Raw genomic sequence first — 27585 nt, 5'->3', positions numbered from 1 at the left:
AAAATTTCAGAAAACGTGTAATACGATAAATCATTGTCTTCATGTAAGTAATCAACTGGGGAAGTTTCATTATGATAACTCTTTTTTAAATGTTGTCATTTTTTCACCTGTCATGTACGTATGGGGAAAATAACAAAATGTGTGATAACCGTGAAAAAGCTACTCCTGTGGAGAGGTTATCATATATTTATTTACTCGTATTGACCCTATGAACAATTTAATATAGGTTTGGTTTTGCCCACTCTTTCGATAATCATTGCTCAATTTTGGGGCTCTGGCTCATGGACTATCTGTGGGAAAGGTCTGTGGTAGTACGAGTCAGTGTGACATGCCTAATTTATGCACCATCATGCATTGAAGTATTAATCAGGTTTTGCTTGTGTACTTAGTGTGTAAGACAGTGAGTGAGTAACATAATAAACTTGTGAGTAGTCCTGTTACTCTGTGGGAGAGCACTAAAGGTTTCCCTTATACTGTAAGGATGTGGGAGAGAAAATGTCTCAATTTCTATTTGTTTAGGGGGAGAAGAAAGAAGGAAAGGATGAAGTGAGAAAACACAGATCATACAGTATACATGTGCACATGTGCATGCGTGTGTATGCGTGTAATTTTAGGCATGTGTACTGTAATACAAAATCTGCTAAAGCAATGCTTAGTAGAGTGAGTGTCCCACAATGAAGAGATGGTGTATGCGTTCAGGTGTAGAAGTAATTGTGTGTGTGGGTGGACCCTGAGGTACTGTAGCACTCCTCCTGATATAGACATATCTTCTAGGTCTAGGGGATGTCCTCTCTGTTCTCAACCGCACAACAGGTCTCGACCTGCCGGAGACTGAAACTCTGTCTGCCACGTATATAGAGGTGCATCTGTATTTGAAAGATTAGAGGCCCAGTGTGTGTGTGTGAGTGTGTGTGTGTGTGTGTGTGTGTGTGTGTGTGTGTGTGTGTGTGTGTGTGTGTGTTCTTTCATATAATTCTTTCAGCTCTAAATCTCCCTGAAGATGACTTGACTTGATTTCCAGGTGATAGAAACTCCATCTCCATCTTGCCACCTACAAATGTGTGGGTGGTAATGACTTATAAGGTAGAGTGGCGATTTGGGAAGTGGAAAGTTCCCAGTTCAATCCCTGGCTCCTCCTAGCTTCAGGTGAGAGTGTCCTTGAGGAAGAAATTGAACCTCAAACTGCTCCCCATGAGCAGGTTGGTGCCTTGCATTGCTGTCGGTGTGAGTGTGTGTGAATGGATAAATATAATCCTCATTTTAGAACGCTTTGGAAAAAGGCGCATTAGAAATGCAGACCATCTTTTGAATTGCAGACTATAAATTCACACGATATTGATAGAAATATTCCAGTGCACTATTGGTGTTTCTGCCAGTAATATCTCCATATGCAAGTCTGAAGAGATTTGGAATTCTCCTCTCTCTTTCACTGTCTCTTGTCTCTCTGCCTCTTTATCCTATCAGTAAGTTATACAGTTCAACTGGAAACCTTGTGGGATATATATAAAAAAATGGAAATTTGAAAAGGTGCACATCAATGATTGGTGGTTCAGTCAATTAATTAAAGTCAAGTTTAACCACTTAATTGCATAGCCCTTACACTGTTATTGTCTCAAAGGGTTTTACTGGCCCTCATTTACCAAAGGAAACAAAACAACACCCTCTGTCCTTAACCGTAAATCGAACAAGGAGAAAACTCCCAAAAACAGACCTTTGACTGGAAAAGAAAAGGAAGTTACACCAGGAAGGATCACAAAAGAGGGAAGCCCCAACGGCCAAAGCCAGACAGGCGTGTAATACTATAGGTCCTGAGAGGGTAGCCTAATATCAAAAATGCTAAACAAGCAAAAGAATAAAACTATTAATTGTCCATATTAGTGTCCATGTCAAGCAGTCCTAGGGTCTAATAGTATAGGGAGTCACCTTCAACCAGTGCAGATGTACTAGTTCTTGAATTAGCATACTCTACCATAGAGATTGGTTCAAATATCACTTCAGTCATTAAAAACTTCTGGATTGTAGCTTTAAAGTGATAACCTAGCTGTTTGTCTTTGTATAGAAGAGCGATATCCAATCTTATGTAAAACAGACATAACATTTGGATTCCTCTGTTCTCTGGAAAGCCTGTTTTAAAACATGTAATCAGAAGTGGTATCTCATCAACGGTTTTACACACAAGGAAAGGAACTCCGCTGGTGGAGGCATTAAAAAATCTGTGATTTAAATGTGCCATCCTTGATCATTTAATTAAGATGCATTGTACTGTATGAGGGATGATAATGCAAAAATGACGTTAATAAAATGTGTCAAAACAAACCAAACTAGACTGAACTGCTTTAAAATAAACTCAACACTTTGATCCATTAGCTTACTTTCTCATAATAAAACTTCCAGTCACCTGTAGCAACAGGCGTTGTGATACAACAAAGCAGAGAAAACGGATGCACAGTGCTAATGGATAGACAGAAACAATGATTAAATGTTGTAGCACAATAAATCAGTCATTAACATCTCATTTGCAGTGTTTTGCTAATCTCTTGACACTGTTTCCACTCAGCAGTGGTGATAAGAATTACTCAGTATATGGCACCAAACAATCTTGATGACTTTGTATGTATTTGCAGAAGCAAAGGTAGCAATAGCCTAACCCCAGTGATGTAATGTGTGTAGAATGTATTATCCCTGTCATAATGTTATCCAGTGTGTGTGAGTGAGTGAGTGAGTGAGTGAGTGAGTGAGTGAGTGAGTGAGTGAGTGAGTGAGTGAGTGAGTGAGTGTGTGTGTGTGTGTGTGTGTGTGTGTGTGTGTGTGTGTGTGTGTGTATGAGTGAGTGGGTCTGTATTGTATATTTGTAGTAATTGACTGTGTGCGTGGGCAGACACTCCTTAACAACGGAAGTAGCATTCAAACAGTTTTGTTTCTTTTGCGTCCTTGTGGTTTGAGTCCGTCTTAGGACGGCCTGTGTGAAGTGTCATCCTCCATCTCTTTTCTCTCTTCCTGTCTGATATAGACCTTAAAAATCATCTTAAAAATGTATACATTAATAATGACAAATCATGTATTCACTCGATTGGCCGATCCACATCATATTTCCTGTGGCCAAGGACCTCAATTCTCTGTTATTTTTCATTAGTTAACATTTTGCAATCAACCCTCCAGGCTATGGAATAGGCATCCCACCAGGCCAAATACAATGATTCTGTCCCTTTGCCAATTGCTGACATGCAAGCTTGCCAGCACAAGCCAACATCAGATTAACCCCAAAACATACATTTATGAACATGATGAACATACCCCAAAACCCAGATGTTTAATGTAGGTTTAACCATGTGAACCCTAGCGTCTCTATTCTGGGGAAAACATTGGGCAAAAGCAGATGGACAAGCTCACAACAAATCATGCTGCAACATGTTCGGCAAACATATTTGGTGTGTGCGTGTGTGGGGGGGAGGAGGGGACCAAGTATAGACCCCTGGGGGACCCCGGACAACGATTAAATAAAGGTTTTAGCTCTTAGCTGTGTGGCAAATTAGTGACTTTCACTGTAGAACTATTACAGAACTTGCGAAACTGAACTATTTAAGTCATCTCCGTTGGTAGGTCAGTATGTCTTGATAACACCCAATGAATGGTCTGATAAATCGTGGGTACTGTAGGTCAGTATGTCGCCTATATATTTCGCCCATTCAATGGTCTAAGAAAAGGTGATAATGTCCCATTCAATGCATTGATAGCATCCGAATCAGGTGACTTGTGTAACATCTTTGAGGCAAAGCTTTGTTTGTGAAAGAGGCTCAAGAGCACAGGAGAAACAAAATTACTGAAAAGGAGGAGAGAGAAGAAGAAAGGGTCTCTTCAGTGCACTGACCTCATTCAAAATTATTTTGTTTTGTTCGCAGCTCTCCAAAGGTCCATTTTTACAGTCTCAGAGTTAATGACACACACACACACACACACACACACACAATCAAGTCGTTGAGGCGAGAGAAGAGAACATTGACATTGTTTTCAATGACCCATGATGCTTTTCCAGTTTCCCAGGCCTCTGCGTGGGCTGATGAACATTGAACATTTCTAAAACAAATAATTGTTTTAATGGTCACAGTAAATTCAAGGAGGCTGCCATTGATTATAGTGTTTGATCAAGTAAAATGGAAAAAAGGAATTGATTGGATAACATTTTTTAGTTAAAGAATACATCTAAGTCTCATCTACTGCAACAATTTTTATTTCCGTGACCACATCATCAAGATTCTATGGCAGTATTCTCACAATACAGGTATATTGATTTTTTTTTGCATTTACTGTTTTCTATTAACCAATTGTAGCTATGCAATCCTTGCGTGACAAGTTCCTCATGGTATTGTTTCCATCGTTCTTTTTCTTGTTTTATGAAGGTGAAGTTAAGTGTGTATTGCTAAAACCTTAGCTCATTCCTTTGCATCTACAGTACATGAAGCTACATTACGTTGGCACTTTCACTTAATGCAGAGCACATGAACTGAACTGGTGATTAACAGTTGGATTGTTTGTGTCAACTTATTTTTCTCTCTTCATTTTCTCCTCAGTTTGGCCAATCACTTTGGCAGCAAACCTCCACTGTTGGCCTGAGGGAATAGACAACCACATGCCTCTTCCAATACATATCACCAGCCACTTCTTTTCACCTGAGAGCGAGGAGAGAGCCGCGTGCAGACTTTGTATCCTCCCCTTTTCCCCTCCCCGCCTAACAGGCACCCTCCCCTGACCAGTGGTGGAAAGTACTTTTACTCAAGTACTGTAGTTGTATTTTGAGGTATTTTTACTTTACTGGAGTATTTCCAAATTTCAGTACTTTTACTTCTACTCCACTACATCTCAGAGGCAAATATTGTACTTTTACTCTATGATAATTTGAAAACTTTAGTTACTAGTTACTTAATAGATATTGATTATTATTACAAAACATACATTAGCCACTTTCGCCCTGTACTGTATACAGCGGCAATTTGAAAATAGCAGATCTACAAGCTCACAACGCGTCGCATCGTTGTGAGCTAGTAGATCATCTATTTTCAAAAGTTTGTTATGCAGTGGGACATTTCTGCATAAGGAGCACTTTTACTTTTGGTACTTTGGTTCAAGTACATTTTGATGCCAATACTTTTGTACTGTTACTCAATAACATTTTGAATACCAAACTTTTACTTGTAACGGCGACAACACAATCCCCTGCAGCGTTCCCACCCACAATCACTGCTGATTGTGTTTGTTGGAGCCCCATACAAGCCCGAGGGCCAAGAAGCACCGTGGACGGGAGGGGACCCGGGCCCAAGGCTATGCCATTACCTTCATGCCACTCGGATGTCCCATGACTTAGCATCGATTATTAATTTAATGTCAGCATTCCCAACTTAGATAGGCAAGTGACATTAGCGGCACCACATCAGCTCTCAAATTCTACTTTGACAGTTGAGTGGAGGAACACCAGCGGTGGCTGTAGTAGGATACACGGTCAAATTGGGTGCATTTTTAAATGAATAGCAAAATACAAGAGATCACAATTCAATATAAAATTTGAAACTAAATTGCATAGTACTCAACCTCAATATACTGTATATGCATGCAAGTCAGGACTGGACCTCAAAAGCAAGGCCATCAACTTAAGATTCATAAAAAAAGTATATATTTTTAGGAGGGCTTTAGCAACATTTTCTCCAGAAAGGTGGGCTTTAAGAATTTCCTATATAGAAAAGTTGAGGCCTTAAAGATCTTTCATAGGCACTGGGGAAATGTAATGATTGACAAAGGACTTGCGCCAAGTCTATTAAATTTAGGCTCAGAACTATAGATTCATATTTTAGATTCAACATTCATATTTTTGTCAGAGGTGTGGCATTAACTTTCAAGACATTAAAAAAGGAACAAAAATTTGTCAATGTGATAAATCTGACTTTCTAACCTCAAGGTTTTTGGCAAACCTTGGTCTTGAGGCGAGCGTGTATGAGCGATATGGAATATTCCTCAACCACCAACAGATTCTAACTTCCTGTCTCTTAACCAAAAAAAAAACTACACCCTGGCTGGTTTTACGTCAGCAAAATGTCAGGCTCACTTCCTAAACATCCTTCCCACTGACGGTGACCCCTTCTGTATTTCCCCAGGACCACTCATGCATTAATGACCAGTATTGGCGTCAGGCCAAGGCTATGACTGTCACTATACCATTTGAGTGTATCAGATATTGAGAGTAAAGTAAACTTTCCATCTATTCCAACATCATTGTTGATGTGGTGGCTATTCTCCATGTAGACAGGGTCTCACTCTCATTTATACCACAGGCCTGTACTTTTCCATGCACAGACACACTTTTTGGCGAGTCATGGAGTGGTCATATAAGTTAATGTTAGAGCGCCACTTGGCGGACGGTATTGGGAATGCTTTTTAGGCAATTCAGCGTTGGTTTTCCAGAATGATCATCACATATGCAGCAATTTACTTGCCCTGCATGGCTGAGGGGGTGATAAAAGGATGAGACAGTATCTTCCGTCAAGACAATGCGGCAGCTGATCAATAAAAACAAGATTAATACACACACACACATTTTACAGAGCAGATTAGGCCTGCTGTAGATTTAAAGAATTTCATGTCATACTAGGTACCGACTGTAATTAGATCTTGCATTTTATAGTTGCTTTTTTTGTTCAAGAGTAAATACTAGGAGTTAAAAAAGTAATGTATTTAAGGAGAAATTAATTTGTCGTGCAACATTTGATAAATCACTGCAGTCATAAATACACAAATTAAGTTTATTTTCTAATGCATGGTAAAACAGGTGATTATAAAACAATTTGACAGTTTAAATACACATGTACAGGAACACACAAACCAATTCGTCATCTAAAATCGATACAGTCACTAGTGAAGAACTGGCAGAGTTAGGGACCCTAACCCTAAATAGTTAGTCTTTTTTTTTTACTGTGTTGATAAAAGTGATTCAGAATTCCACCCATTTCATTCCACTGTCCCAGTTTTTTGGCAGTACAATATTTTGACCTCCTTAATTTTCCAATTGCATTGTAGATTAAATGTTCTCTCCATCCATTCATAGTGTTTATAGAAAATGTAATTCCTCAACCAACAAATTAGCCTTTTTGCCCTTAAAGCTCAAATCCGTCCTTTGAGTCTCTCTCCCAACAGAGAACTACAATAATTATCACCACTGAGTTTCAATAAAGATGACAGCACATCTTGTGACCAATTCAGTGCTCCATTGTTAAACCTTAGGTGTCCTACCAGACAGTTTTCTGTATTAAGATACTCTACCATACAGATTGGTTAAAATAAAGTGTGATTAAAATAAGTCCAGGTTATAACAGCCTTTGTAGGAATGTTTTACTTAATGAACAGATTGAAATTAAGCTAGTCCTGCACTCTCACACACCTCAGTTCATTTTACTGCATCAGAAAGTTAACAGTGGCTTCATTCTCCCTTCATTTGCATGAGGGGGGGGGGGGGGACTGCATCAAAGGTCACCTGACCTCCCTACACCACTAGGTGGTGGTGTGTAGAAAGGCCACAGAAGAGGATGGGAGTTAAAAAAGAGGGAGAATAAAAGATGTAAGGAGATGGCTGTGGATTGTGGGTACACATTAGTTTCTCCACATTTAAAAGAGTGAAGACAGTTAAATAACAAGTAATAAATATACAAAAAAACATAGCATTCAGACATTAGTATTTTTGTGCATTAAGCCATCATGACAAACTAAAATGAATTCATAATATCCAGACAGCAAAGCGTCATTGTCCCATTTATGAAACCTCATATCATCATAATTCCAAAGTAATTCAATTCTCTCTCTATACGCACTCAGTTTTCTTTGAAGGCAATGAGGAAGATGACAATGCCAGTCAGAATCACCATCATAAACACCACCGATGTCAAGAGGAAGGCTCGACACGCTGGCCTGGCTGTTAGTCTTAGCAGTGCTCCTCCTACACCCCTCTCCTCACCCCGCCTCCCAGCACGAGCAGTGAGGGGCGGGCTGGGGAGCCCAACATCCAGGGAGTGGCTGACAGACCTCAGAGGGGCCAGTGACCTTTGTCCCCATTGTCGGTGACCTGCAGACGCCCTTTTTGAAGAGAAAGAGAGAATGTTGATGGAAAATGATAAAACACTGATGATGAACAGCACACTTCATGAAAAACACAATTTTTGGGAAACTGAAGAACTAACATTCCTCCGCAAATGAGAATTATATGGCAAAGCAAATTACATGTCTGAAATTGAAAGTCAAAATGTGTTTTCCAGATATTGGAATCTTTGGTTGTTTTTTTTACCCCCTTTTCTCACAATTTAATCGTTATGCCAATTGATTGCTCCCCACACACATTTCTGTGTTGTCACAGCTTTTGTAATCCTACTGACTCACCTGCCAGTGAGGAGCCCCCACCGGGAGGACATAGAGCCTTCATCCTACTCGTCCCGCCCAACATTCCCTGCTGACATGTACTGCCCCAGCCGTAGGAATACGTGCTCTTCGCATTTTTGTTTTAATGTTCATTTCAATATAATCTCGTTCCCAGTTATCTCACATCTCACACAAAGATAACGCTTGGAAAATAACTAAGAAGAAGTACAGTGCTATGTGTTGTCCAGAATACTGGAACTTCTTGTACACCTGTAATTCCAGTTAGACCCTTTTTGTTAGTTCTTGTGCGGTTTAATTTAGTTACTAAACAATCAAATCAATTAACAATCAGACCTTTTGATCTTCAGCTTTCCCTTTCTCCTGTTGAAACGGATGCTGTAGACCCGGTGCATGGCGGCAGGTAGGTAGGACAACACGTCATTGTCTGTGGTCAGCTTGGGCAACCCCAACACTGGCAGGGGGGTGAGACCGCGACACAGTGGGCATTGGATGCTGTTGGGTTGCGCTGACTTGACGTTAATACGTGCTAAACACTCCAGGCAGAATGTGTGTTTGCACTGGAGCATCTTGGGACAGCGGAAGACATTATTGAACTGGCTGAAACAGATGGCACACTCCAGGTCAGGGCAGGGGTCCTCAAAGGGCGGCGGTGAAGGTAGAAATAGGGTTGGAGAGAGGGAGAGAGAAGGGGATTGGTTGACAACTACTGACATCTGGGAGGGGGTTGAAACAGGAAGTAAGGACATGTAACGGTTTGGTATAGGGGCTTGGTTCAGGCCTGGGTCTTGAGCTTGAGCTGGACCAGGGACTGGTGATCGGTTGATATTTATGACAGCATCTTGAGCTGGAGAAGAGTACAGGTTTGAGTTAGCAGCTTGGGTTGGGGATTGATCTAAAAATGAGTCTTGATAAGGAGGTGGTTTTTGGTGGGGATGTCTATAGAAAGTATGTCTGGTATGGACAACTGGATTAGAGCTTGGGGTTGAAGTTGGTGATACGGTGTGGTAAGGTTGATTTGTGTTAATATTAACACGTGGGGAGAGGTACAGTGGAGGGCCGGTTAAGGAGACGGGGGAGAGAGAAGCAGCAGCACTGCGTGGTGAGAGACTGGAGTTTATGTTTGGATTTCTATACGGATTCATGTCAAGAGAGGAGGGGGGAGCCGGAGGACATGGAGAAGTCATACAGGAGTAGAAGGTAAAGTAGATGAATAAAAGTCGGATGAAGAGAGAATAATCCTAAATAAAATATGGAGGTGTGATGGAGAAGGGTAGAGTTGGTTGTTGTGCCTTCAGCTGTCCGCAGGGGCAGCAGTGAGCAGCTGCATGAATGTATTGAAGGGATGGAGGTTCTCCTATCGCTTCAGTCTTCAGGAGGCACAGAAATGAACAACACAGACCTTGGAGACACGGTGAGGTTCCGAATCTGAAGAAAAAACATAAAAATTCAGATTTCAAAAAGTCCATTTTAACATTATGATCAAATCAATTGTGACTGTATTCCACTTTAGTTAGGGTTGCCCCTGTCAGGAATTACTTTATAGACTTCTGTTTGAACTTTTACACAAACAAATGGGTGTCTCTCTCTTGGTACTGTGACAGTGGCCCACATACATCACACTTATAAACACACATAAATACATTATCATGAGAATAGGTTGAACAATATGATTCATATGAGTGTATACAGTATGTGAGTAAGTACCAGGTGAGGGCAGTGTCTAGGAATGAATAAGTAACATTGTTATACTGCTCTGTTTGATTTATTCTTACCAAATAACAGCACATACATTTGCATCATACTGTTTACAAATGATAAGCAAAACAACTGGTCTAGGTTTTAACTGTTACCACTGTCCTCTGTATATTTGCATGTGAACTATAACTTCAGCAGGAAAAGCATCTCAGTACTGACTGTTATCTGTGTACCATATACAATTTCCACTCTTTATGCTCTGTTTGGGTTAATTCAGGAATTTAAAATTGACAAGTACCAAGTACTGTGTGTGTATATTGTTCCAATTCTCATATTAGACCAAGTGTAATTTATACCCAGAAGAAAACAATGAAAAACCTTGTTGAGACACCACAACAGCACTGCACTACCTAGTGCCCTTCAACACAGGACACATGGTGCCTGTGGGGAAATGCAAAGAAGCACTAGCAAAGTGGGTCATACTGTAGCTCTTTTTTGCATATAAACATTGCTAAGATGCTACACTAAGCATAGAAAGGCCCACATATTGCTTCCAATTCTGTAGAACATTGTAACTGTCAAAGATTTTAAGTGCATTTTTGTCTTATTTTATTCAGGACATGGCAGAAAGCTAGACTGTGCACTGCAACATAACTCCAGGGAGAAGGCCTAGGGATTAGAAGACCATAACACAGGACCAGTAGTGGGAAAAGTACTTACGTTTTTAAGTAAAAGTATTCAATACTGCAATGTAGAAATACTCTGTTACAAGTCAAATCTGGAATTCAAGATATACTTAAAGTACAAAAGTAAAAGTACTCATTATGCAGAATATCCTATTTCACAAGTTTTCAAATGTATTAAAATATTTTGAAAATAGCAGATCCCCCACAACAATAACACATTCACCCCCAAAGGAGTCATACAACAGCTAATATGTGTCCATCAACATTGATCAAGATACTGAACCCTGCCCTACAAACAATTCACTCTTGACATGAGCATCAGAGCGCCTAATATGTGTGAAGTTATTAAAGAAGCCACAACCACAATCCCTGGGGCTGCATCCTGTTCTATAAAGTTGTTTATTACCTTGAATGGGGTTAATTATTTCCTTGTATGTCTGTAACCCATTTTCTTTTACATAATCTGACCCTATAGGGAAGTGTTTCTGTAACACTTGTCATCTTATCTGTGTCAATGTAGTTTCTATATGTTTAGGAATGTTTAGGAATCTGAGATTGACAAGCTTATGGTTCCAATTATCAAATTAAACCAAGTGCCATTTCTACCTGTGTCAGATTAAGACAGGCTTAATTGTCCTGAAGGTTGGACACACATTGAGCTGCACAAATGAAAAGACATTATGTAAACTTTCTTTTGCCCTCTACTAAGAAGATGTTCCAATTAGGCTAATTACAGTAGTTTAATTTAATTTAGTTTAATACCTATAAGCAAAAACGCTTTCGGGCAGTCTGCCTTCTCAGTAAAGGGGGTAAACCTCTGGAACTTGCCTACGGTTCTAAAACTAGAGACAGATGGTAATGTGTTTAACAGAGAACTCAAATTATGGTTGAAACCAAATCAAATGTGCTCACACGTATAGATGCTGATTGGTTATCTGAAAGATTATGTCTTCTTTTGTTTAGTTAATGTATTGGGTCTAAATATTGATTTTGATGATGTTAATTATTAGTGCATGTATATGTATGTGTATGTGTGTGTGTGTGTGTGTGTGTGTATATATATATATATATATATATATATATATATATATATATATATATATATATATATATATATATATATTATTTGTTTGTACCTGATTGGGTTTTAGATTGGTATTACTGTATTTTAGAAAAGCTTCCTGTGGACAGGTGTTGAAAATTAGCACTCGTGCTATACACTGTAAACAATGCATCTGGTTTGTCCAATGTATTTGTGATGTCCATATCAAATAAATAAAACATAAAACATTTGACATAGGTGTATTGCGCTCTTGGCTCTCATCCTCATGCCAACCACAACTTTTAATCTACACTAACACCCTATAAACATCAGAAATAAGGTGCAGCTGAAATACTTCTGCAGCTGTCCTTTTAGCTGACAAGAGGGTGTATTACTCCTTCAGCCTGGTCACTGGAGGGCAGCAGTTATAAGCTACATTAAGCACCTAGCCCTGAAACATGACAGTCATGGATGAACTTCAAAGATCATATTTCAAATATAAAGTGCTTACCCCGTGGCCACGGATGTTACAATTCTACTCGGGTCCACATAAGTACCCGTATCTTCCGTATTGTTCAATAAAAAGCATTTTAATCCGATTGGTGGCCATTTTCTCATAGTTATAAATAATGTATCAGAGTGCAATACACCTCCCAACCGATAGGGTCGCGTAGTTGAAAGCATATGGATTAACTTCGGAGAAAATGGCCACCCGATCGGATTAAAATGCTTTTTATTGAACAATACGGAAGATACTGGTACTTATGAGGGCCCGAGTAGAATTGTAACATCCGTTGCCATGGGGTAAGCACTTTATATTTTAAATCTGAACGTTTATGTATATGTACGGGCTGTACAATGGAGTAAGTGCAAACACAGGTTGAAGTTCATCCATGACGGTCGTGACAGACGACCGTCATGTGAACCATGGCTAATTAAAGCAAGCACCTTACCTTTTTGGTTAGTCCCGTTTGTTTTCTTGTATTGCTCCACATAACCATCGAGCGTAAAAAGTTGCTCCTTGTGCTCCCTGAACCAGACACCAGTAGATAGGCCTAGGCTATTTGTGAATCTACTTTGTTTGAGCTCCTCTTGCCTTTCTTTTTCTGTCTCTCTTGTGGCAGTGAGTGGGCATTTGAATAGTTGAATAAAACAAGGAAACTAGCCGTACGCAGGTATATGCTAATCAAATCACCTGGCAGAATGTGCGCCTGGCTACGTAAACTTTCTCGCCCCAACTGGCACAGCTGGGGAGAGTTGACAGTGATTAGACTCTCTGGACCGGTGGTTCTCAAAGTGTGGGGTCCTTGAGGGGGTTCCAGGGGTCCCCAGTCCCCTGCAAAATGATTGATAGTTAGGAACCAAATGGACCTTTATGGAACCTTATGGGGCTGTAACTCTGAGAGTGTACAAGTGTGTATTGTCAGTCAGAAAGGAGATTTTTTTTAGGAGGGGGGGGGGGGATAATTGGTTAACATTTTGCACAGTCAACGCTCTAGAATGTGTTTTAGGATAATATTAAAAATCACTGAAGATCAAATCCCCTAGAGTTTCTCTAGAGGTAAAATGTTACCATCATTTGATTGAAATTGATTTATTTGAAATTTTTATTAGGCAAAAGAATGTAAAACAACACAGTTACATTTATAATACTTTTGTCTAAAAGGTCCGACCATAAAAGTCCTTGTGGACTTGTTGCTTTTGGGGTCCTTGAATTAATTTCATAGACATGAAGTAGCAACCAAACAGTTCAAAAATCAACATAAAAATACAGAGAAAAACACACACTATGTACAAAAAAAGCATGAAAAATAAAAAATATATACAAAAAAAGGGGAGGGGGTCGTCTGTCTACCGGGAAACTGGTACTACTACTACCTCCTCTTATGGCCTCCAGAAAGATGAGTTTTTAGGGCTGTTTTAAATGAGCCCAGCGAACTGCATTTTTTGAGGGATGGGGTTAGACTATTCCATACCTTGGTAGCCGTGCTGTTGAAGGAGAATTTGCCCATGTTTGTTTTATGGGTGGGTGGTACCAGATTGTTGTAGAAATGTAATAGAAGAAGAACCGTCGTCCTGAAACACCCTGCCCTGGTGGGGATGTTGTCAAGGCCGGTGGCCTTGTTTGGCTGTAGGGCGAGGAGTTTGTTTTGCACATCATCAGTCATCACAGGTTTGAAAGAGAGAGTCAATGAACTGCCTCACCTCATTACTTAAAGGACAACTTTATTTTTTTACAACCAAGGTTTATGTTTTAGATTGTAATTAAAGTAAATAAAAGATGAGTGTTAAAACATATTTTTTTACTGCTTTCTATAGTTTTAGCAATTTTCGCGATCTTTTTTACAGTGGGCGGGGGCATTCTGTCCGGTGGCTAAATATGTATTTTTTTACACAATAACCCGGTGTTTTCTTTATTATTATTTACAGTAGCTCTTCTAGCCCCCAATAACTCACATTTGGCCATCAAAGACCACAGGACCTTTTTTATTGTGTAAAAAAGGCATATTTAGCCACCGGACAGAATGCCCCCGCCCACTGTAAAACAAAATAGAGAAAATTGCTAAAACTATAGAAAGCAGTAAATGAAAAAAAAATAACACTCATCTTTTATTTACTTTAATTACAAGCTAAAATATAAACCTTGGTTGTAAAAAAACAAAGTTGTCCTTTAAAAGCAGTGGTGGACCACCCTGGGCAAGACCTGGGATGTTGGTTGTCTAGGAAGTTGACAACTGGAAATGGTTGAATTTGGCGGAAGTACCGCCCAAGGACGTTGATGCTTTACAAATCTGTTAACATTCTCCGTGAATGAAATGAGTGTTGTGATTGGTCAAAAAATATCGTTTCCGGGGGAAACGGAAATCCTGTCCACTCAGGACTTCCGAGACACTCGCTGCTTTAGGTCGTGACCAGGCTCTTCGCAGATGAGTGAGGCTGGGACCGAGGCTAGTGGTGGACGAAGTACTCAACCCCAGTTACTCGGGTAAAAGTACAAAAATAATTGCTTTTAAAAATACTTAAGTGCAAGTACAAGTAAAAGTAGCCATGGGTGGGCCTGGGTGGGCCGTGGCATAGAAAGCTGGCCCACCCAATCGATTTTGTAAAAAAAATAAAAAATAAATGTATTTTTTTATAATTAATTTTTTGATAGAAAATCAGGCAAAAATAAGAATTCAATAACATAACCCTAACACAGAAATAAAGTAACAAAAAAACGCCCAAAAACGCCCAAAGTCCGCCCGTGTGCATGCGTGCCCACCCTTTCCTGCCTAGGCCCAGCCTATAGCGTTCTGGCTGCGCCACTGGTAGAAGTACATTTATTTTATTATATTGTAACAAAAAAAAGTGGTGGATATATAGTGCGTGCCAACGCGTCGTCACCACGGGGGGGCGTGGCATAGTAGCTGCAGCCATACTTGTTTCGGTCAATGTTAAGTCAAACTGTTTTATACCCCTCAAAGATGTCTGCTGCTACCAAATGACACTTGTTGACGCTATACTTGTGCACGCTCTATAGACCAATTATTTGTTTACTAAAATTGAGACTGGACGCACACCGGTGATTGTTTCACGCAATCAATTCCAAACCTGTTGTACCCCAACCCCCTCTTGTGTGTTGGCTAGTGAGGCGCGTCCTAGCGAGACCTGATATAATGGGTTTCATTGCGCACATACTGGTTGCACGCATACTGGTTCATATCAGTGTGACGTCGTCTGTTAAGGGGTCTATGGATAGGTTTGCGCGCCTGGATGATGTATTTCTGCTTTTATGTAGATTAGGGGTCTTCAACGTTTTTCGGGCCATGGACCCCTTAGCTGATAGAAAGATGAAGAGGGACCCCATACTGTATATATTCTTATTTTTTAGAATGCTTTCCATTCTGTGACTGTCATACAGAAACGTGAATAGCGTGTGCATCGTGGCCTTGCATAGAACTCTAAAATGATGTTCAGCTCACAACCCAGACATCGTCATTGAAATTGAAATAAACATACAGTTTAACCTGTGACCTGTGTAGCATGCAGGGCCTCCATCAGGTGCACACATAGCAGCCAACCAGTGCTTGAGCACCTGTTTGCTCTCATAGGAGAAATTGCCCTTCTCTTATTTAAATATCGGTCTTGCTGAACCACAGTTGCTCTCCAACCTGCTCTCATTCAGTACAATGTAGGTTAGGTCGCTTTGTATTCTCATCCTGATAAGTCTGAAAACGTTTTAGTTGAGCATGGCAGTCGTCATGTTTCTTATAAACAAAAATTGCAAAATAAGTTGTCAGCACTCACTATGCAACACTTTTAAAAACACGCAGGAGAAGAATAAACGTTTCTCAGACATATTATGTGGGTGTGAAGTGTGATTTACATTATAGGACATTATGCAAGTAACACTCAAAAGTGTGAACTTGCTACAGTAGGTTCTGTTGGCAGGCTTTTTATTAGGGCTTATCTATTAATTATTATCATTCATATTTGTAATTATATGAAGTATGTACACTTTTACTAGACTGGGTCTATATATTGTTTAACTTATCTGTTGCTTAAATTGCGACTGTCCTCCACACCGTGGGGGTTAATAGTTGGGCAGTCTTAATTCTTACAATTTATATTTGCTAATAGTATGTTGGATTCATGCATATTTTCAGACATTTAAAACAAGCCAAAAAAGTATCAGAAAAAAAATGGCAGCCTCCCTGCAGTGACTCCAAGGACTGCAGGCCACGGACCCCCTGTTGAATACCCATGATGTAGATCCCAGTGCAGAGTGTGCACTGTGATAGGTTTCCTTCTTTGAAGAACACAGCATGTGGCCAATTGCATTTTAGGGAAGAAGGGGGAAAAAATGAAAAAGAAAAAGAACAGCCAACCTAAAAGTAACTAGTACTTCAGTCTTCCTAGACAAGTACTTGAGTAAAAGTAAAAGATTTGTTTTGGAAATGTACTTGAGTGAACATAAAAAGTATTTAAAAAATCAAAAGTACAAATACTCAAAATCTGTACTTAAGTACAGCACTCAAGTAAATGTACTCTGTTACTGTCCACCACTGCTTAAAAGTGAATATCTCTGACTGTATGATTGCATACACTGACCACATCCCCAAGCGGGGGGTTTGGGGGTCCTCCCCCCGATTTTTTAAAACATAGATGTAAAATAGATGTTTTTTTTAACATAAATGTAAGTGTTCTGGTGATTTTTGGGAGTTTGATATCACATCCAGGAGTACAGAAGGAGATGTGGTCGAAATCCAGGAGACTCCTGCAGGATCCAGGGGGGTTGGCAGCCCTGGTGTATTTGTGTATTTGGTTAAATTTACACTCAGAGTTATGGTGGTCCGTGGACCGTGGTCTAATGCAGGGTTTGTCAACGTGGGGTCCGGAGACCCCCAGGGGTCCTTGAGTGGGTTCCAGGAGGTCCCTTTAACCCAAATATATACACCACAAATCTTGTGTGGGGTCCTTGGCACAATATATTTTCAGATGGGTGTCCGTGGCCAAATCCACATTATTTTAGGGGTCCTTGACATGAAAAAGTTTGAGAACTACTGCTCTGGACTACACAGGCATTTGAAAACTCAATAACGTATCCTACTCAAAAAGTTACTGTCTGATAACAGTAAACATTTTACTTTGTCTACATTTCCATACATTTTATGTATACTGTAGGGTTAGTGCAGGCATACTACTTAGATATGGCACCATTTCTGTGTTTCAAAGGAGGGCTGGACAGTTCAGAAACCTGCCTAATGCCTACCAGTGACATCATCGGTAGGCAGGTTTGGTCATTTCAAACAAAGTTTTTTATTTTCTTTATGAATGTCTTCTGTTCTTCTGCTCTTGCATTATTAAAAAAAGATATGCAAGTAAAAGTAAAATAAAATCTTGTTTGACATGGCCAAACCTATACCGATGATGAAGGCAGGTTTCATCATCGGTGAGGACCAACTATGAAGACTAGAGGTCTTCATAATTGCCCATTAACCAATTTTAATATACTGTAGGATAGGTTGAAAATGGGTGAAGTGGTCCTTTAATTGTAAAAAATATATGTGACTGATGTTTAAAAGAGCTCAACTGAAATTGTACAAGAAAATACATAACACCATGTGTTACACAGGATACAGTCTTTAATAGATAAAATAAAAGCTAGAACATTTCTAAGTTGTGTATGTTTTTAAAAGAGAACATATTGTTTAATAAACTGAAGTACACAGTACTGTGGCTTAACATTAGCATAGTATACAGTATATATATATATATATATATATATATATATATATATATATATATATATATATATATATATATACATACATACATACATACATACATACATACATACATACATACATACATACATACATACAAAAGAACACTCGTGCTCATCTAGACCCCATGAATACAAATGCAGCATAAATTGCTTTATTGCACAACGCGTTGTGAGTGTGTGCACACACACACACACACACACACACACACACACACACACACACACACACACACACACACACACACACACACACACACACACACACTGTATATAAAATCAGCTTTGAAAGAGCCTTGGAAGATAATGCCTGTAATTGAGTATGAATCTTGGTGATAAGAATTCCTTTGTTTTCATCTGTCACATTTGGCTGATGGTCTTGGAGCCTGTGTCTCGATTGTCCCTTGCTTCTGCAGTGTCCCCTGCTGCTGCAGTGTCCCCTGCTTGTAGTCGAATAGCTCTCTTGCAGACTTTTTGAAATGTAGGGCTGGAGAGGTAGTAGACAACAGGATCCAACATGCAGTTGAGATAGGTCAGGGTAATTGTTATGTAAAATGCTTCGTCCAGGTCATGACGTTCAGATGCAGAATGGCTCTTGATCCAGGTCTGTAGCTGTGTAATGTTACTTGGGAGGAAGCAGACAATGAAGACGACCACCACTACTGTGATGAGCCACAGAGCCTTTTTGATCTTGGCATGTTGAGCCAGTTGTCCCCTTCTCAGATGACCAATGATTTGGAACGTGCAGTAGAGTATTACAACCAGTGGCAGCCAGAAGGAGAGTACAAACACAGATCTATGCCACGTCAGACTAAACCAATTAGAATTGGACTGACCCTCTTCCAACGCAACCGTAAAGCTCTCGCAGTAGGTTGTATTTTTTCTTGGTATAGCCAGGAGATGAGCAGTCATTGAGATAGTGACCACCCACAGTCCAACTGCACAGCATACTGCTTTGTAGATACTTAAAGAATTGATGGGATGGTGGGGATGCACCACACGCACATACCTGTCCACAGCAACAGCCAATAAGAACATGATACTTCCAGTGCGGTTCATTGCCAACATGAAGAGATTAATGTTGCAGAAAGTATCGCCAAACATCCAGTTCATCCCAGAGAAGTAGTAGCTTGCACGGAATGGCAGAGCTGCAATGAGCAGGAAGTCTGCCAGTGCCAGATTGAATAGGAGGACAGTGCTGCTCTTCCACGGCTTCAGATGGAAACAGAAGATCCAGAGAGCCAGGCCATTACCGACAACACCCAGAATGGACTCAGTGATAAGTACTGGAGGTAGCACTTTGATGAGCAAAGTTCCATTGAATTGGCGGTGCATTTTCACGTACAGTCTCGGTTTGTTGGATACAGGTCCACTAAATAAGCAAATTCTTATTGCGTTCTTATAAGAGGTGCATAGAAGCACTGTGGTTTAAATTAAAGGATGTCACAGGCTTAAAGGAAGTCACAGGAAACCCACCAATGCTGCATATCATTAGAAAATGTTTGCTTTTTGCACAGAAACATCCCCAAAATGTGGTCACTTACTCACGCTATATGCATGGTAGTAATGGTAGCACACAGGTGCCTCCAAATGCACACCACACCACAGGTGCCTCCACAGGTGCCTCCACATCCATACCACGTCACCACAGGTGCCTCATACTGCACAAGAAAAACATCATACTGCACAAGAAAAGCATCATACTGCACAAGAAAAACGTCATACTGTACCACACAGGAAATACAATTACCAAAAAAGAAAAGAAAAGGGGAGGGTCTGTGGCATGGTGACTAGTGGCATTTAAAGTAGCCAACTGTATATTGTGCACACCCGAATGTAATGTAATGAACAGAGTAGCCACGAATGACACAATAAAATAGATAATGAATCATAATAAAAACAGAGCGATTAGGCTATACGTGAATTCACTCACACGTTCCTAAAAAATCACACCAATGCTGCATATCATTAGTTGTATATCATTGATGTTTGTTTTTTGCACAGAAACATCCCCAAAATGTGGTCACTTACTCACGCTATGTGCATGGTAGTAATAAAACATCATATGAAGGGGTAGAAATTGATCAGAGTAGCCATGAATGACACAATAAAATAGATAATGAATCATAATAAAAACAGAGTGATTAGGCTATTACTAGGTTTCTCTCACAGTATAAGAAGTTTTTTGAATAATACTGTATATAATGCTGTATTTAAATAATGCCATGTCACTGTAAAAACGTTAAGAATATAATATTTAAATAAAATCATGCCTAACACCTTAAAGTAAATGTACCGAATCTCTGTACGAACGTATGTATGTATGTATGTACATATGTATGTACGTATACGTACGTCTGTAATATCCTGCCATTGCCAGACTGATGACGTGGATTCACTCACACGTTCCTAAAAAATCACACCAATGCTGCATATCATTAGTTGTATATAATTTATGTTTGTTTTTTGCACAGAAACATCCCCAAAATGTGGTCACTTACTCACGCTATGTGCATGGTAGTAATAAAACATCATATGAAGGGGTAGAAATTGATCAGAGTAGCCATGAGTGACACAATAAAATAGATAATGAATCATAATAAAAACAGACTGATGTCGTGGATTCACTCACACGTTCCTAAAAAATCACACCCAGTGTGAAGTTAGTGGTGCCTTCACTCCTGTTTGTGTTTAATTAATGTAACTGGTTGCATCTTTGTGTTGCAGTCAGCTGCAGCTGTTGAGGCCGTGCTCAGACATCCGGACACACAAACACACAAAGTCAGTCCTTGTGATTGGTTGGCACCACTCAAAAAATACTGTGGCATATTCACACTGCGGGCCATGTTGATATTAAGTCAATGAAGTGCCACCCCGGTTGCCACGGCAACGGGGTTGCACTCTCAATATTAAATTCCAAAATGGCCGCCGTGTGAATATGGTCTATTGCCAGGCTACATCTGTAATCCACGTTCAGGTCCTCAGATAATGGTAACTAAATGTATACAGTAGCCTATAGTATAATTTCAGTCAGACAACTCTTGGATTGGATTAGAATATATTTTTATTGAGCATGCTTGAGCATAGATATAGGAAGCATAAAGAAGCATAGTTTGGTTTTTTCCAAATGCACACCACACCACAGGTGCCTCCACAGGTGCCTCCACATCCATACCACACCACAGGTGCCTCATACTGCACAAGAAAAACATCATACTGCACAAGAAAAGCATCATACTGCACAAGAAAAACGTCATATACTGTACTACACAGGAAATACAATTACCAAAAAAGAAAAGAAAAGGGGAGGGTCTGTGGCATGGTGACTAGTGGCATTTAAAGTAGCCAACTGTATATTGTGCACACCCGAATGTAATGTAATGAACAGAGTAGCCACGAATGACACAATAAAATAGATAATGAATCATAATAAAAACAGAGCGATTAGGCTATACGTGAATTCACTCACACGTTCCTAAAAAATAACACCAATGCTGCATATCATTAGTTGTATATCATTGATGTTTGTTTGTTGCACAGAAACATCCCCAAAATGTGGTCACTTACTCACGCTATGTGCATGGTAGTAATAAAACATTATATGAAGGGGTAGAAATTGATCAGAGTAGCCATGAATGACACAATAAAATAGATAATTAATCATAATAAAAACAGAGTGATTAGGCTATTACTAGGTTTCTCTCACAGTATAAGAAGTTTTTTGAATAATACTGTGTATAATGCTGTATTTAAATAATGCCATGTCACTGTAAAAACGTTAAAGGTATCATGACATTCATTTTCACTTTTTTTATTTTCAATGTTTTATTTGGGGTTTTATGACCTCAATTACACCCAAAAAACCTGAACTTAAAACATTCAGTGGATTTTCTGTGGTCTGGGGTTTTCTGAATAATTAGGCTGAAAAGTAATCTGAGCTTGGCCCTTCGACAGTGAGGTCACTGTCGAATAATCCCGCCCACTCTCCTCCTCGCCCCTCCCCTCCCCTATCCTTTCCTTTGGGGGGGGCGGAGCAGAGGCGATGATTGACAGGCAAAATCCCTCACCAGCGACACCCGCAGGCAAAGATTTCTTTTTTCATTGCAGTTGAAAAGGCTTTAGAAATGTGAGAGAAAAACACCTGCCATGGATCACTGGAATGGAATTTTCACTTAAAACTTTTTGTACACTTTTGAAGGACCAGGACAAAGACTTTGAATGTGGTGTAAAAGTGAATGTCATTAAACCTTTAAGAATATAATATTTAAATAAAATCATGCCTAACACCTTACAGTAAATGTACCGAATCTCTGTACGAACGTATGTATGTACATATGTATGCACGTATACGTACGTCTGTAATATCCTGCCATTGCCAGACTGATGACGTGGATTCACTCACACGTTCCTAAAAAATCACACCAATGCTGCATGTCATTAGTTGTATATAATTTATGTTTGTTTTTTGCACAGAAACATCCCCAAAATGTGGTCACTTACTCACGCTATGTGCATGGTAGTAATAAAACATCATATGAAGGGGTAGAAATTGATCAGAGTAGCCATGAATGACACAATAAAATAGATAATGAATCATAATAAAAACAGACTGATGTCGTGGATTCACTCACACGTTCCTAAAAAATCACACCCAGTGTGAAGTTAGTGGTGCCTTCACTCCTGTTTGTGTTTAATTAGTGTAACTGGTTGCATCTTTGTGTTGCAGTCAGCTGCAGCTGTTGAGGCCGTGCTCAGACATCCGGACACACAAACACACAAATGAAGTCATGAATTGGGGAGGGGAGGGGAGGGGAGTGGGCAGTAGGAGTGGTGTGTGGGTGTGAGGTGCTTATGTGATGGATAGCAGTCGGGTCACGGGTGTTAGAAGTCTGACAGCCTGGGGGAAGAAGCTGTTACAGAACCTTGCAGAGCTGGTTCTGATGCTGCAAAACCTTCAGCCTGATGGCAGTGGGGGATCTTGATGATTATGATTATAATTAATATTATTGTTGTTATTATCATCATTATTATTATTATTTTGCCTCCTGCTGATTGAGTAGTGCCTGGTAGATGTGTTATGCCTGGCAGTTTTGGGCTGTGGAATTTATGAATGAGCCTGAGGCGTGCACCTGGACTTTGTTTATGATGTTTGGACATTTTCTAGGGTGGTCTCTTAGAGGGTCTTGTGTACCAAGCACTCAGAAAAATAATTTACTTGCAAAGAATAATGGTCTTTTCCCCCTTAATTTTATTGGGCAGATATAAACATGCACACAGTAAAATCCTGTAAAACCTCACCAGATTTTACTGTGTGGAGAATCAAGTTGAAGGGAAGAATGGGGAGAAGGGAGGCACAATGTTTTAGATACGATCATCGATACGAGTGTATATAATAATAGCTCAGATGTATATAGCGCTTTTCTAAGTACCCAAAGTCGCTTTACATAAAAGAAAAGGAACCAACTTTACTAAGAAAAAAAAAAGAGAGAAAAAATACAAGTGCTATAGATTAAAGGGCAAAGCATGGGTTGGGGGGACATCTTAACTCGGCCTCAGCTGGGAAAGGATATCCTGAAGAGGTGGGTTTTGAAGGAAGGGAGGGAGGGGGCGTCAATAGTGTGTACCGTATATGTTTTCAATTTTTTTTTTTGGGGGGGGGGGCTTTTTATGCCTTTATTTAGAGAGGGATAGGGAAAGTAGGCTGACAGGAAATGGGGAGAGAGATGGGGGGTGGGTGGGGGGTGACACGTAGCAAAGGTCGTCGGGAACGGGAGTCAAACCCGCGACACGCCGTCAGGCTGGCATTGCAGCCTACCCTAGGGTGCCTGGACCGTCACACTATGGCCCAGGCCCCATAGTTTTGTTCTATTTGTCCAGGAACTTACACAAACAATGCTGGTACATTTGTTTGTAGCTGGTCTGAGTCATGCAATCACCCACATTCATTGCACACATAGACTTTCCTTTTCTTCTCAAGCTTAGATAAATACCTTGCAACTGCAGTCCTCTAGGGTCAGTCCATACCTGAGGCACCAGTTGAACCTCACCTGGTCTTTCTCAGCTCTCTTGTCTGTCCAGGTAAATGAAGTGCCTTTCAAATTCTATCCATTATGTGGTAAATCATTATGTGATCGTAACATACAAGCTTGCTTCAGCAGGTAACCAACCATTATTTGAAGGTCCTTTTCTAATCTAAATATCCAGTTTGTTGGTTAACCAATTATATCAACCACTTTGGCAGGTTCACTTAGGATCCCATTCTATTTTAAAATCTCTGTTGATGAAAAAAATATGTTCCTCGCAATGGATACACACATTCTTCTTACCTGAAAACATCAGTAAATTAAGTTCAGCTGGGATTTATAGCATTCAGGGGGCCCTAACTTGCAAGTAGGCCCCCAAAACATCCAGATTTATTGAGGTTTCCTACAGTTTTATATGGCCTTATGCTTTTTAAGTGTCACATCTGGGTCAGGAGGCCCAGAATTCCTAGCAGAACCCTCCTGGCTATTGGACGGGCGTCTACATGTCTGGTCTCACAGGGACACTATAAATGTAAGAGCTCTAACACACAACAGGTCAGTCACAACACACTGAACAGACTTTGGTCCTGATTTGCTGATCAACATGTATACGATGAGACTAGCCGCCTTCACCTGTGAGTATGCACATATTATCAATAAGAACCAAGTCATGGTGTTTAGTTTATTTTAGTTCAGTTCATATTTTCTGTGCACAAACACCAAACCGCACGCATCTCCAGGACAAATCTGTTACCTTTCTGCTGTGTTTTTTTTAAATACCAATAACAGGACAGGAGGTGTCACTTGGTCTATTTAGGATGAACATTTGTATATCAATGCCATTTTCTTGCATTTACAATTTAGGCATTTAGCATTGGCATTGGACCCACAATAGACCTAAGAACTCAAATGGCAGAGTAGAGAATTAATTAGTAGTCTAACTATTACTAACCACACTATTTTCTTTCCTTTTCAGTGCTAGCTGCAGCCTGGTATTTCACCACCGCTGGTAAGTCTTTTTTTTTATTATTTGAACTATTTATTTTTGGCATTTTTATGCTTTATTTAGATAGGTCAGTGTAGAAGGTCAGTGTAGAGAGACAGAAAGCCACGGGGAGAGGGAGAGGAGAGACATGCAAGACAAGACAAAGCTCAGATTTTAACCCAAGTGCTCGTTCTCATAATGACTGAATATAATGGTCAGTGAACATGGCTGAGTTAGTCTTTATTTTAACAGAATAAATAATAGTGGTTAAGAGACACCAATATTTCACCTTAAGGGGCTTCTTTTACCAGAACAAACGCTGGGAGAATTAACTTTGCCTTTTTAAGTTATGGTTAGTAATATTTGTTATGGTTTTGATTATATTATGGTCCTGAAGTCAGAATTAAATGAAAATGAAACTTGCAAAACCCTGATAAACCTGAAAATTGGACAAGATGTGTCTTTATAATTATCTCGGGTATAAACCATGATTATCATACTGACAAAGACTAATAGGCTAAACCAGAAAGTGTTTCTGTGTGATAGCTAAATACAGATTTTCATTAATCATGAAAGCAGAAGTACTAAAAAAAACAGAAGTAGAGTTGTGATCTGACCAATGTGTTTGTTTAACAGAGGGCGTTGTGATCTATACCTGTCACAATGATACTGCCGAAATTAATTGTGGTAAGAACACAAACACGCACGCACGCACAATATTGTGAACATTATCTCTTCCTCACGCTGACCATGTCTCGTCTCGTCTCGTCTCGTCTCCTCTCCTCTCCTCTCCTCTCCTCTCTTCTCCTCTCCTCTCCTCTCCTCTCCTCCTTATATCCAGATGTTGGCAGTAAGATCAAGTTATATCACATCCTGTACAAGGTAGGGGTTGGGACGCGTTGCGGAGAGGGAAAACGCCACCCAGCGGACGGACCAGACAACTACTGCTCCTTCCCTTGGGCAGAGATGGTGGTAGAGGACCTGTAAGATGTGACATTTTATAGCTTGTTATTACTTTGAAATGACCTAATATTTTTGGACAATTAGACAAAATGTCAGCGTCATGGCCTTGATGGTAGTGAGGAATAGTTGCCTGTACAGGCAAGTTTTAAAAATGAATCTTAATAGATGCAAAGTCAAAGTTGATGAGTAAGACTGCATATCGTCGCTGTCAGGCAGAAACCTTGAATGTCAAGACTTAAACTTTTAATGTTTTTTATTGATTTAATTAATGCCTAAATGCCCTAATTAGTTTTTAAACATTTTGAAAATTAATGTGAAAGTAGTTAACCTATGTGTGTCCTTGGGTTTCATAAATATTGAACCAATGAAAAGTATTATCAAGAACTTGTGACTAAACATTGGATCTATTGGAACACAGGTGTTTTTTCAATTTCTTGAAAAGTAACCGTTTTGGTCATACAAGGTTTCCACCCGACAGTGACAATATGTATATTTGTCTGTCTGTCTGTCTGTCTGTCTGTCTGTCTGTCTGTCTGTCTGTCTGTCTGTCTGTCTGTCTGTCTGTCTGTCTGTCTGTCTGTCTGTCTGTCCATCCATCCATCCATCCATCCATCCATCCATCCAGGTGTACCAACAAGAGGTCATGTAAGGTCCCTGTGACAGAGATGGTTTTTGGGGAGTACCCTTGTAAGGAGACCACCAGATACCTGGAGATAAACTATGAGTGTGCCAAACCTGGAAAGAAATCTGAGACTGAATGTAAGACACACACACACACACACACACACACACACACACACACACACACACACACACACACACACACACACACACACACACACACACACACACACACACACACACACACACACACACACACACACACACACACACACGCACCTGTTTTTTTCCCCCCAGTAGTTTTTCTAAACAAGTGAGACAATACAGTATTGAATCAGGTAGGTCACAGTTAATTTCAAAATAATATAACATAATATAATAATACATTTTTTCTTCTTTTTTTAGGAGACGCTGAACACAGTGGAGTGTGACTTTCAGGATTCAAGATTTATAACTTTATGGTTTGTTACCGCATAGACAGATCAGGCTGAATGATGTACGCCACTCAATATGTGGGTTAAAAAAAGGGATGTGATTTCCAACTGTCACTTCCATCAGGAGATTGATAGAAGGTGTGTTCCCACCTAGTATCAGATGGATGCTGTAAAATTGCATATTTCACCCATAATATCGTAGACATTTTACCCAATACTTAGTTGATTGGCTATTTTCATGTAGGCCTAATGCTTTATTTAGATTGTATTAAAGCCCAAGTCACAGTAAGCATGTTGTGAATTTGTTGCCTGCAGTATAAGCTATCATTCCGCTTTTTTATTTTCAAAATGTTTTGTTTTATTTTTATTTTGGGGCATTGGAGACACGTTCATACTCATTCATTCTTACACCAAATGCATTAGAGTCCAAAAACGTACAATTTTATGATCTGTATGAGA

At 39.9% G+C, this 27585-nt stretch overlaps 3 protein-coding genes across 3 annotated transcripts; 1 reads left to right on the top strand and 2 right to left on the bottom strand.

The window, feature by feature from the left end:
- Positions 1 to 6824: 6824 nt before the first annotated feature.
- LOC308089206 (uncharacterized protein) lies at positions 6825 to 12927 on the bottom strand. The gene is made up of 3 exons (XM_080433781.1): positions 12789 to 12927; positions 8746 to 9837; positions 6825 to 8112 (listed from the first exon to the last, which is right to left on the bottom strand). The coding sequence occupies exons 2-3, from the start codon at positions 9594 to 9596 to the stop codon at positions 7851 to 7853; spliced, it is 1113 nt and encodes a 370-aa protein (XP_080289907.1). The 5' UTR covers positions 9597 to 9837; positions 12789 to 12927; the 3' UTR covers positions 6825 to 7850.
- A 5306-nt stretch (positions 12928 to 18233) lies between these two features.
- LOC308088680 (hydroxycarboxylic acid receptor 2-like) lies at positions 18234 to 19435 on the bottom strand (the record flags this gene model as incomplete). Its single annotated transcript, XM_080433232.1, has 1 exon — positions 18234 to 19435. One exon carries the CDS (start codon positions 19433 to 19435, stop codon positions 18461 to 18463), a length of 975 nt encoding a protein of 324 aa, XP_080289358.1. The 3' UTR covers positions 18234 to 18460.
- A 231-nt stretch (positions 19436 to 19666) lies between these two features.
- On the top strand, positions 19667 to 27222 carry LOC308088998 (L-rhamnose-binding lectin ELEL-1-like; the record flags this gene model as incomplete). Its single annotated transcript, XM_080433577.1, has 6 exons — positions 19667 to 19751; positions 25100 to 25132; positions 25745 to 25795; positions 25950 to 26091; positions 26697 to 26830; positions 27098 to 27222. Coding segments are annotated over 6 exons (447 nt in total). The 3' UTR covers positions 27100 to 27222.
- Positions 27223 to 27585: the final 363 nt, after the last annotated feature.

The sequence above is a fragment of the Gymnoscopelus braueri genome (genome assembly GCF_963280865.1).
Source record: "Gymnoscopelus braueri genome assembly, chromosome: 7".
Taxonomy (NCBI): domain Eukaryota; kingdom Metazoa; phylum Chordata; class Actinopteri; order Myctophiformes; family Myctophidae; genus Gymnoscopelus; species Gymnoscopelus braueri.
This window is presented reverse-complemented; position numbering and strand designations above follow the sequence as displayed.